At 32.3% G+C, this 13,365-nt stretch overlaps 1 protein-coding gene across 1 annotated transcript; it reads left to right on the top strand.

Annotated features, from left to right (window-relative positions):
* The first annotated feature begins 7,085 nt into the window (after nucleotides 1-7,085).
* LOC126682776 (ras-related protein RABH1b) lies at nucleotides 7,086-12,465 on the top strand. The gene is made up of 6 exons (XM_050378534.2): nucleotides 7,086-7,323; nucleotides 8,989-9,059; nucleotides 10,360-10,448; nucleotides 10,982-11,093; nucleotides 11,405-11,495; nucleotides 12,008-12,465. Exons 1-6 carry the CDS (start codon nucleotides 7,207-7,209, stop codon nucleotides 12,152-12,154), a joined length of 627 nt encoding a protein of 208 aa, XP_050234491.1. The 5' UTR covers nucleotides 7,086-7,206; the 3' UTR covers nucleotides 12,155-12,465.
* Nucleotides 12,466-13,365: the final 900 nt, after the last annotated feature.

Below are 13,365 nucleotides of genomic sequence, written 5' to 3'. Positions count from 1 at the left end.
ACTATAAAATCAACCAAACTCTTTGCAATTCTACAATACCAACAAACAAAAACTAAAAGAGTAAGAAACTAAAAATGTCAGGCAACAATGAGCGCTCTGGATCATCATTGAGTCTTCTTCTGGCAGCAGTCACCGGAGTTGCTGCAGTGGTCACCGGAATAGCTACTATTGTTTCAGGGTCTGGTTCAGCTGCTCCTGTAAAGACCATGAAGGCTCCCGGAAGATATTACAAGATGTCCAGGGCTGATTTTGAGAAGAATCCGTCTGAGTATTTCCAAAATCTGAGGAAGAAGTAAACGACTGTATGATTATGAAATTCGAAAGTGAAAATGTATCTATCTTTTTTATTTCTATGGTAATGAAATTTGAAAGGTTAAAAATAGTTTTATGTTGTTCTAGTACTGCTAAATTTTAGCTTTTTGTATGTTTGTTTTTTCCTTTTCTGTAGGAATTGTTCAAGAACAAGAACTAGTTTGTTCAGCTAATAACTTTTTGAATTTTTCTTGATAAAAGAAAGAAGTCTGACTGATCTCTGTTTATTCATCAAGGGCTTAAAATGATTTTAAACTTTATGTAAAATTTAATGAATCCACAAAATATGGTTTTAGAAATTGTATGAAATTAGGTTAATTTTAAGTTATATTTTTTCTTTATGGAAACTTTAAGTTATATTTAGGCAGGAAGCATAAGTTAAAATTCATAACTTTGATAATTTTATCATTTACTATATTTTTAAATATTAATCCGTCATATTTATAAATTTAAATAATTATACTTAAAATATATCTTATATGATATGAATTGTTTATGTGAATTTATTTAGTTAGTCCAACTAATTTTTTTAATAACTTTAATTAAATTATAAGTTGAATATAATTATTTTAAATTATAAAATTAACGAATCAAGATATTTAATAATTTTAAGGGATATGTTTAGACAATAATTAAACTTATGGATGTAAAAATTATTTATTCAAAAATTGACAATATTACTTTATAGGTTGCTTTTTTAAAAATAGTGTTTTTATTTTAGTTGAAACGTTCCATTTTTCAAAAGGTTTAATGAACCGAAAATTGTAAATATTGTTTACTTTTGTAAATCAATTAATTTTTTTTAACTTCGATAGTGCTAGCACAATTTTGAAAATCAGCAGTAAATATATCTCAAAATTATTTTAATTTATAATGTGGTATTATCCATTAAAATTTTACTTTTTAAAATTAAAGTGATAACTTTATATAAAAAGAATTCATCCAAAAAAAAACACTTTATATAAAGAGAACAATATAGGTCTTATGGAAAGCCACTAAATTCAACAATTCAAATTTGATCAACACTTTATTACTCGTAATTGAGTGTTTGTTGTTGCTACTGAAACTTAGGACGGCTATCTACATTTTCTAAAATTTATGTTTTCTCTGGCAAATTCGTATTATTCAGAACATTATATTATTTTGTCTGTCTTAACAGTTTAAAACACGTTGAGAAAAAAATGGTATAATTTATTGCACAAACCTTGGATTGATGTTTTATTTTTTAAAAATGATTTTAGACTTCTACTATTTTTGAAAAGTTAACGTTTTTTAAATCCCTTTTGTTCTCGAAATATTCCCGAACTTTTTAAAAACTGAGATTGACGTGGGAAACTCTCATGTCAGAATGGTTCTAAACTGATAGAGCTACTAAATCATTAAAGGGTTTGCTCAAATTGCATTTATACTGAGTTCAGTACCATTATTTCTACAAGGTATATATTTCTAAAAGACTTAATCGATGACTGTATTAACAGTTCTCATCATTAATTTAGAATAGTTCGTTCAATATGTTGAAAAATCATTCATTTATGTAATTTTCATTCTCATCAATGAAAGTTTTAGCCTTTGATAAAAAAAAGACTTAAAGGATGGAAATAGGATTTTCTTTCATCAACGAGTAAAGAAGTGTTTTGCTACTATTGTGCCAATATTTTTAGTGATGTGCCTTTTGTTACCTCAATCTTTTATGAAGCGTATTAATCAATTAATCTCTCAGTTCTGGTAGAGCCAACAAGGAGATTAAAAAAAATTATGTTGGATATTTTGGGAAAAATTATATTCTAGTAAATGATAGGGTAATTTGGGCTTTAAAAATCTCTTAGTGTTTAACAATGCCTTACTTGCCAAAAGAGCATGGAATATTCTGCAACATCTGAATTCTATTTAAAGGTTGATACTGTTGAAGTGGGAGATTTCACATTATTTTATTATTTGTGTGTATGAATGGATTTATATATATTAGTTGGGCATCTCCATTTAATATCAATTGATTTTAAGATGGAATCTAAAATGGTATTAAAGTCTTATCCATTCACATAATTTGAATTTGACCCGACCCACGTGAGATGCGCGTGAAGGGGGATTTTATTGCTCGGTCCGGACACGCTACACGTGAGGGGGAGTGTTGAAGTAGAAAACCACACATTGTTTATGTGTGTGAATGGACTTGTATATATTAGTTGGACACCTTCATTTAATACCAATTAGTTTTAAGATGGAATCTAATAAATACTTTGATTCTATTTCTTTTTTTAATAGAAACTTTTCATTTCTAGTCTTACTAGTTTTAAGCAATGAGGTAATTTTGGCATTTTGTTAGTTGGGAATCTTATCGATGATGGTACGAGAGATTAGAAGGCAAAACTTATTTTCAGGCTTTTTCATATGGAATGTGCAAAGGTGATTCTTTCTATTCCTTCGTCGTATAAAATCTCAATTGATAATATAATCTGATATTATACTCAAGATGATATGTACACAAATAAATTTTGGTATAATATTGCTTTACATAATGGTGTTTGGTTAATCATTCTCTTATACCTTATTTTTCTGAACACCAATACAAAAAAAAATTCTTTAGAGTCTTAACGTTGCAAATAAAATCAAAATCTTCATCTAGTAGTCTATCGATGATGGGTTACCTACATATCAAGCCTTAAATATGAGAAGCATGGCTTCAGGTGTTGTTTTTGTGGTAAGGAGGAATCCTTACTTCATATATCTTGCCATTTTTGACATGCTTAACTTATTTGATTTGCATTTCCTTTAACTTTTCATTCTTCAGGGTTAACTTTTATTTCATTGTCACAAAATTGGCTTCATATTTCAAAGGTGTTTTTTTTTATCATCGGACAATTCGGGTTATTCTCGCGATTTATTTTGTTATCTCGTGTTGTGTTTTGTTTATCAAAGGGTTATTTCAAAAGCTAAAATCCCACATTGGAAGTTTAAAGGAATATGTTTAAGTTAATATATGATTTTGCATTATGGGCTTATAAGTATGTTGAAGGGAGAAGAATGGGCTCGCCTCCCCCTCTTTAGAGTTGGGTTTGGGTGTGGGGTGGATGATGGATATCGAGTGGGCTAGGCTCGATTAAACTGTTTGCTACCTATAATAATATTTATTTATTAATTAATATTTTTAAGGCTTACTTGAGAAGCCAATATTTTAAGCAAGTATAAATTTGTACTAAATCCCTAAAAATCTGCACATGTTGATGATTAAGCCTTTTAACACGTTTTTATTAACTTGAATATTAAACCATACGCTTTCCTGATTTTATGCCACTACATTGTTTTGTTACATTGAACCTTTCTTTAAAACGTGTCTACATTCATTGTCGTGTTTACCAAGTTTTACTCAACTAAATATCTTTTATTTAAACTTTACTTAGTTTAGTTGCTAGATTTGTTTAGATATAAGATAATATCAAATATTCTTCATTGTTACTTATGTTCCTACTTTGAATAAGTAGAAGGCCTTATTGTATCATGGGGTATACGCTAATACAGAGAAATATACTTTAGGTCAGTGAAACATTTTCACGCCTCAAGTTTTTCTTACACTCTGTTCATTTTTAATTTCTACAACAATCCAAAGTATATATGTCTACTGAAATTCTGAACACGGGTGTTGCCGATGGTGATGGCGAGAAAATTGATGCTCCACCTACTGCTCCTATTACCAGTGTACTACCTACACCTACCTTGCTGGCTACTGTTCCATACATAAAGCCGTTTCCAAACATCTCAAAGATCCAGGTCTTTGATGGTGAAAACTTCAGGCGTTGGCAGGAACATATCTCACCGTTCTTGACATTGACGGATCTGAAACCTCTTCCAACTGCAGTTAAGGAGTCCAAAACATGGCTTTATGCCAATAAGGTCTGTAGGCACACTATTATTATTACTTTATCTAATGAACTTTTTGACATTTACTGTGCGTACAAGGAAGCAAAACAGATATGGGATTTCATGAATAGCAAGTACACTAATGAGGATGCAGGAAAACAGAAATTTGTGATTGGCAACTTCTACAAATGGCAGATGGCTGAGGACAAAGATATGATCACTCAGATCAATGAGTACCACAAACCGCTCGAGGATATAAAGGGTGAAAAAATCACCTTAGCGGGGGAATTTGTTGCTGGAATACCGATTGAGAAGCCACCTCAATCATGGAATGATTACAAGCAAAATCTGAAACATAAGCTTAAGATACTCTCAAGGAACTGATCACTCGCATTATAATTGAAGAAACGAACCGCAAGGAGATCAAAGCTGCCCGAACCAAGGCACTAACAGCTAGGGCGGATTTGGTGCAAAACAAGGGGAACTTCAAGAGGTATGATCAGAAACCCATTGTAGTTATTAACTTTTATTACAAACCCAAAGTTACTAACTCCACTGCTTTTAAGAAAAAAAGTAGTTGTTTTGAGTCTGGAAAGTCAAGTCATTTCACATATCAATAATGGAAAAGAATCAGAAATGACAATCTTCCTCAGTCAAATGCAAATTTGGTCGAATGAGATCATATTGTTGATGCTGTCATTTGTGAAGTGAATCTAGTGGTTGATGTGAAAAATTGGATGGTAGACTTTGGTGCTACCAGACATATTTGTGCAAACAGAGATGCTTTTATCTCATACATACCAGTGGGGGATGGAGGAAGAATGCGTGTTCCTTGATGATTCATGAACCCCTGTTCTTAGAAAAGGAAAGATTCTTCCCAAGTTCACATCAGGAAAGATATTGGCCTTGAATGAAGTGCTTAATGTGCCAAACATTTGAACTAATTTGGTGTATGTCGCACTAATAGGGAAAGGTGGAGTTAAGGTGTCATTCGAGTCTAATCAGATTAATGATAAAAAATAATGTTTTTATAGGAAAGGGTTATTGTAATCAGAGTTTGTTTGTTTCAGATGTTGTTGAAGTAATAAAAATGAATGCCTCTTCTTTTGCTTACTTGATTGACTCTATTGATTTATGGCATTGCTAGATTAGGACATGCGAATTCTAGTTATATTAGAAAAATACAATATGTTGGTATAATTAATGACATGAATAAATCAATTCTGGATAAATGTCAAATATGTGCCGGAAAAAAATTAACTAAGAAAACCTGTCATTCTATTGTTAGAGAATCTGAATTACTTAGTTTAATTCACACTAATATAGGAGACCTAAAACAAACCATAACTAGAGGTAATAAAAAATATTATGTGACCTTTGTAGATGATTATTCAAGATATGCTAGGTTTTATTTGCTAAGATATAAAGCGGAAGTTAAAGCAACTTAATAAAAAGAATTAGATCTGACAAAGGAGGTGAATATATAATATTTCATGACTATTGTGAAAAAGAAGGAATAATACATGAAGTAACCCCTCCATATTCCCTTGAATCTAATGGCGTAGTGGAAAGAAAAAATAAGATCTTGAAAAAAATGATGAATGCATTACTTGTTAGTTTTTATGCTAGTGATAGCTAGTAGGGTGAAGCTATATTATCTGCATGTCACATACAGAATAGAATACCTTATAAGAAAACTGGTAAAACACCTTATGAATTGTGGAAAGGTTATAAACCTAACCTAAAATATTTAAAAGTGTGGGGGGTGTCTTGTTAAAGTGATGTTGCCCGACCCTAAAAAAAAAAATAGGTTTTAAGACCTTTGATTGCATGTTTATTAGGTATGTTGAACATAGTGCTGCATATAAGTTCCTTGTATTGAAAAGTGATGTACTTGATTGCAATACAATTGTTGAAACTAAAAATGTTGAATTCTTTGAGAATGTGTATCCACTAAAGACCGAGTCAATTTCTCATATGCCTACTGTGAATGAAAATGAAAATATAACAGTAAACTCTACTGAGGAGTTGAGATGGAGCAAAAGACAAAGAATTGATTTTTTTTTTTGAAAATGATTCTTATACGTATTTGGTTGATAATGAACCTTTAACTTATTATAATGCTGTTTCTTCTTTTATGTCTGTTTTTTTTTTGAAAAGAAGCTATTATAACTGAAGTAAAAATTAATTAAAATAATACTTGGATTTTGGTTGATGTGAATCTCAACCATCGTAAAAGCACTAACAGATGATTGAAACAACCATAAGTGATTGAACTAAAAGAGAAAAGAGGGGAGAGACTAATAATGGATATGCAATTGACTAAGATAGAATAGTTAACTGAAACAAAACCCAGATACGAGTCTATAGACACCAAGCAGTAGAAACCAGACACCCCAGTCAAAGTTATAAGATAAAGCTCATAACCGAATAGCCTATCAAAATTCTAAAAGATAGGGATCGATCTAATCCGTATCTTAATGAAGTTCAACTTGAATATAGGTTGATGACTCTAAGTCTATAACGACAAAACTCTATAAATAGGGATCCATGACAAGGTAAAACCCTAATTCATTCTCTTTAACTATTTCATTTATTTTCAATCTATAAAATATTTGACTTAGACATTACAGTGTGATCGGACAAACCTGTCCGACTCATTCAGACCTGTGTTCGTGATCTCAGGTCATCAAGAGAAGATCCATGATCAATCGGAGAACCATCAGTACTAAAAGATGGATAAATACAAGGATCCAAATATATGTTTATCCTTTTTTTTTTTAAAGTAAGGTCATTTTTACACCTCGGAAATCATTAAATACCACATTTGAAATACATAGAAACATGAAGGTCATTTTTGTACCTTTTCCCATTAACCTCACGCGGTAATGTTCTTACCTCTAAATTTTACCAAAACAAAAAAAATTGATTAAGAAACTCCATCTTCCTAATATATTCATAAAAAAAACCAGAACCAATCTCATCGTTGCTACAAGAAAAACTGTAGGAAGCAGCGAGATTGGTTGAGAGATCTGAGAAATGGCGCCAGTCTCAGCTCTCGCAAAGTATAAGCTTGTTTTTTTAGGTGATCAATCAGTTGGCAAAACCAGCATCATCACTCGCTTCATGTATGATAAATTCGATAATACCTATCAGGTTATTCAATTCAAACTAATAAACCCAGATCACTGTTTTTTTTGTTGTTTATGTTTTTGTATCTTTGCATTGTAGTTCTTGATCTTGTGTTTTTTTTTGCAATTCTTGAGCTTCTAATTTTGGGTTGATTTGTATTGTTTCTTTGTTTTTTGCTGTTTGTGGGTTTATGTTTGATGTACCCTTTTCATGTTTTGGTGCAAATCTTGAGAAATTGAAAAAAAAAAGAAAAAACTGGAAATGATTGTGGATTCATTTTTGTATTTATTAAAACATGTTTCAGCGATTGCCATGTCATTCATGAAGCAAACATTTGCAATATTTGATATTTAATGATAAAAAAGTAAGAAATAATTAAAGCCAATGCTCATTGGCTTGTTGCTAGTTACGATCAAATGATTTGATATATGTGTTTGTTGAAAGAAAAATCTGAATGGTAATGAAGTTCTTGGCATTGATCCGAGTGTCAGCAATGCTAACTTTTTGTTTTTTTGTTGATTTATATCTTAAGTATGATTTATAGTCTCTCTTTGTACATGGAGGTCAGGGGTTCGACCCTGACTTTCCACAGGCTGTGTTTCGCCTGATTTAAAAATGGTTTAGAAAATGAATACTGATACTAACTAATCCCTGCTAACCCCCGCTAACAACTAACCTAGAGTAGTTCTATCTCTGAAAAAAAATAGTAAAAAATTATGCTAGCAACTTTGTTTCGAGAAAATATGAAATTTAGTTCCAGTCAATTAAAACTATGAGTAGTGGTTTATTTGTGTTGTTCTTCTTACCCAAAAACATTAGGAATGAGAAACAAAGTGGAATTAAATAGCTCTAAATTGTGGTATGATGAGCATAACTTTTTCTGATGAGAAACTTTCGGTTAGATGAGGTGTAAGAAGTGAATTATATTCATTAAGTATTTTATGGGAAGTTATGGAGACATTGTATGCTGAGATGAAAAAACCGGTGGCAAATAATTTGTATACTAAGTTAAAAATTCTAAGTAACTGCCGAATTGGCAGGGTAATAGTTGTAAAGAGAACGGTATTTCCCTCCTTAGTCATTTATCGTGAAAATATCAGTGATAAGTTATGAGAACATATTATTGTTAATTTGGAAGGAGTAAAGTCCATGATTCTGCTGTTAAATGGAATTTTATTCACCGGGCGGTTGCATCCTTTTTCACGCATTTCCTATTTTGTTGATAACTTTTGAGGGAATGTAGTGGAGAGCAGAATTCATTTTACTTATCCGTTGTCATTTATACTAGGAAAGATAATACGGTCTTGTAATATGTTTAATAAGCTGTAATAAATCTTTATATGAGAGAACTAATTTCTTTGTTGATTCTGTAGCACATGTAGACATATTTCTAAAGCTTCTCTTGCTGATACTCATTTTATGACGAGTGCTTATATTTTCATGGAAGCTACCTTGTGATGTGTTTATATGCACACACTAGCAAAAGAAATAAAATCTTGAAAGGAAGTTGATTCCTTATTGGCAATCCCTTTGCTATTACTGTTTATTTTTCTTCGAATTCCTTTTCATTCATCCGTTTGTTTGTAGCTTGGAGGTTTTTGTTTTCAAAGTGTAGCAAGCTCTTAGAGATGCTAGTCCATTTACTTCTTTTATGTTATCTAACTTATACGTGTCTCCATTTGATGCCAGGCTACCATCGGTATTGATTTTCTATCAAAAACCATGTATCTTGAAGATCGAACTGTTCGTTTGCAGTTGTGGTTAGTTTATCATCACTTTGAATATATTACATATTTAATTCGGGAAATGTAAGTATGCATATCAATGTTGGGTTCACCATGGCAATGGTTGACTTTTGGAAAACAGGCATATTCTATCATTGTGCATTAAGTTGATCACAAGAAGCGATTTGAATTAACGACAGGGAGGGGCATAACATATAGGCAAAAAATGCCACTCAAAAGAGTTGTCAAATTAAAAAAGAACTGGAGTTAGGAGTTTAGAAAATTAATTGAAGAAATTTGTTCAAAATAATTTTCAGAGAGGGGTACCAGAAAATGGAAGGAACAGGAAAACAGAATGAAACTGAAAATGTAAATCTTTATAGAGAGAGGACAGATAAAACTTTGCAACTGGTTAGACAATAAGTGAAAAATCGAGCAAAACTTCAACAAAAAGAAAACTAGCTGACAACCAAGTTTAGTGTTAAAGGTGTGTCAGTCATCCCTTACATTTGGTGAATGTGAATGCACAAAAGCAGAAGTTGAAGGACTTTGTTGTATAAGATTTCATCTCTTACATTTGGTGAAGGTGAATGCACAAAAGCAGAAGTTGAAGGGCTTTGTTATATAAGGTTATGAAAAATCCTACTAGATCTTAGTTCAATATCTATGTTCTGGGCGGAGGGATTGAAGCTAATTATCATGAAGTACATGCTTTTGCCTTGATCTCTCCAAATTGAATCTCAATGTTCAGCTCCCTTTTACCATGTGTGTTTACTCAAAATGTAACATTAGTGATAGTTCCTTTTGCATGGTTGTATTGACAACTGAATACCATTGTACTAAATAATGATGATAAATCAATCAAACACCATTTACTGGTTATGCCACAGTAAGATCTAGCTACTGTTACGGCAAAGAGAAGCTGTATTGCTAAGTGCATAAAGTTTGCTATGCTTTTACTCGGAGAATAATTAAGTACCAAAATTGTCATATAATCCAATTAGGTTTATATTTTTGAGAAATTACTCTGCGTTCAGGATAGAGTGTAAATCAGAACTACGTAGCACTAGCTCATAAGATATTGAATCAATAAAGTGCGAAAGTGAATGGAGTAGAATGAGAATATAACCATGTGCAATGACTTGATGCGCTTATTTATGTCATGTTGTCCCTTTGTAGGTTACTAATCCACTTATGCATAAATACTCATATTTTGATCTTTTGTCTGGATATACATGCATGATTATTTATTATTTACTTACTGCTTTCTGAATAATTGTCTGTATATTAGGTAGAAATGCTGATATTTTTACTATTTTAATGTGTATGGTTGCAGGGATACAGCTGGGCAGGAAAGATTCAGAAGTCTCATCCCAAGCTATATTAGGGATTCATCTGTCGCAGTCATTGTCTATGATGTCGCAAGTATGCAATTTTCTGTTTACAATTTGTGTTTTAAATTGTTACTGAAGTAATTTAGGATTTGTTTGGTTAGTGGTTGCTATTTTTTTGTAGATGGTGAACAGCGATGTAAGAACTAGATGACATAAGTTAAGTTAGAAGTCGTGTTTTTAGTTTTTTTAAGTTGTGAACAGTGGACTGCTAAATTTTGAAACACTGCACTAACCTAAACACCCAACAAGTTGCTGGAGGTCCATATGCTTGCAACTGACTCCCAATCATTCATTCAAACATGTCCTTGTGCAACTTATTTGTATATTGAGAAAGATTAAGTAAAATGACTTATCCATTTTCCATTATCTGATTCACATGCTGGTTTATGTGAGGTTTTTAACTTTTATGTTTTCTAATACTGCCATTTTGAACACATTTCCATCTGGTTTGTTGTTTTGTCGTCTTTACCCTTGTTCTTTTTATACATTTGACTATGCCTCCTACTTATTTTGTAAGTATGCTATCATGTCTTGTTAATGGTTCTTGATTTTATCATATTGTAGGTCGGCAAACTTTCCTGAACACTTCCAAATGGATTGAAGAGGTTCGCACTGAGAGGGGTAGTGATGTGATCATTGTCCTTGTTGGAAATAAAACTGACCTTGTGGAGAAAAGGTGATTATTGCCTTAAATAGCATAAATTAAGTGATGGTTGAGCCTGACCATTGTTACTCATTAGTGGATCTCGATGCGCCTGTTAGAAGGTTGTGCAAAGACAAGATTGTTTCTTTAACTATTCAGCTTCATATGGTTGACTTTTCCTTTAGCTAGTCGTTTGATCATTTTCCTTTTGGCACCTAGCTACCTACCAATGTTTAATGACATGCAGTATTTTAGATTATTGATTTCCATAATTTATGCAAGTTCGATCTTTAATAATAGTGCCTTTTTGATACAATTTTTTCCTCGTATGGTTAATTCGACAGGCAAGTTTCTATAGAAGAAGCAGAAGCTAAAGCTCATGACCTTAATGTCATGTTTATAGAAACTAGTGCGAAGGCTGGTTTTAATATTAAGGTATGTTCACGGTTTCATCTCCAGTTACGTTTCTTTCCAAATAAAGATGCACGTTTGTAAATGAATCCTTATAATTGAACTTGAAGATAAATTGTTGGTCTGCCTGACACAACTTATTTTTAGTCATGTCAATAGTATGAATGACTCTACAGAAAATCACACATTATCTGTTGGAAGGATAATCCTGGCATCATTGAGTTGAAACAGAAGGCGCTAAACAAACAAAAACGTGAAGCCAATTAGTTGTAATTATTACCCAAATATCATGATATCATTTGAGATTTTACCAGGTCCGTTGGTTGGTCTTCCAAATAAATAAACTTTACTGATGTGGAGTGTTTATGAGGTCGGCGAAGTATTATTGCTCTTCCTGAAAAAAATGTGCCTTTCAAGATCTAAAGAAAAATTACTAGCACTTACTCCCAAAATGTGCTTTGTATGATGCTATTTTCTTACTACTATGATATATCCCAAGTCGTTAAACTTTTACTTAAAAATGAATATTTATGCAGGCATTGTTCCGTAAAATTGCTGCTGCCTTACCGGGCATGGAAACACTCTCTTCAACAAAGCAAGAAGATATGGTTGATGTGAATCTCAAGTCTACCTCTGGAGCTTCATCACAGTCTCAGGCTCAGTCAGGTGGATGTGCTTGTTGATGCTGGGAAACTCCGGCTTACCAATTCTCGTGTCACTTCTTTGAGAATCTTCAACAATTTTTACTCGGATATGTAAATTTAAAATTAAGATTCCTTTTTTTTCTTCTCTCTGCTTCCTGTTCTGTTGAGAAACTTTGCCGCTGAACGCTTGGATTAGGACCTGTGGTTCATTCTTATGTTTGTTAGGTTGGTTGTAGCTTGCGGGACGTGTAGTTGAACTCTCCGATTCCGGTAGGTTTTTATTTTGTTTTTCAATTTACTATAAACTGATAATAGTTGATGGTTAATAGGATTGATTGCAAATTTTAATATTTACTGCTGTTTTCTCTTTTTTCATGCTTATTAATATTTGAGTTTTAGGTAAAAAATATTCAAAATCTTTGAGCTCAATCTTGAGTTATTCAAGTTAATTTTTGGCTCTAGTTTGAGTATTTAAATACTTGACTTTATATTCTCGCAAACTTGATCAAGTTTAAGGTTATTTACTACTCCATTTAAATATAAGTAGTTATTTCTTATGCTTTTTTTTTAGCAAATATTTACGCTTATATTTAAATGGGGTAATGTTATAAAAATGCACAACCACGAACTTGGATGTTTCTCATTACCCCATAAACTCCAAGTTAGGTTGGTTGTAGCTTGCGGGATGTGTAGTTGAACTCTCCATAAACTCATTTTGAAAAATTCTTCTATTTTTCACTTTCCACAAATTTCAAATCCCGAAGAACCAAATCAAACACCGAAGAAAAAGTCCTTGAATAAAGAAATCGTGTAATGAACCCGGAACCATCCAAATAATCTTGGATAAAGTAGAAAAAGAAGACTAAAAACGCCAAGCACGCGGATAGTAAAAGATGATATTGATATGCATACCAGATTATTCCTCTGAACGAAGAAAGCAAAATGAATGATCTATTAAAAATAAACCCCTCCGCATTAAAGCAACATTTGAAGAAACTCGATCTCTAGCAACCGGGTGAAAAATTGATTTTGAGGTGAATATTTTCTTTCTAAACTCGAGATATCAATTTCATCCTTACCGGGTTATCAACATACGAAATTAACAGCTGATGACCCAACCTTGCCAGAGAAATTGAACTTTAATGGAAGTTTAAGAACTAAGTTGATTTTTTTATAACTCGTTCATTGACTTAGTTGACTAACACCAAAACTGAATGAAAGGACTAAAATGTTAATGAAAACAAAAGGGG

Source organism: Mercurialis annua, linkage group LG5 (genome assembly GCF_937616625.2).
Source record: "Mercurialis annua linkage group LG5, ddMerAnnu1.2, whole genome shotgun sequence".
Lineage (NCBI taxonomy): Eukaryota > Viridiplantae > Streptophyta > Magnoliopsida > Malpighiales > Euphorbiaceae > Mercurialis > Mercurialis annua.
Note: the sequence above shows the minus strand (reverse complement) of the source record. Positions and strands in the feature narration are given on the sequence as shown.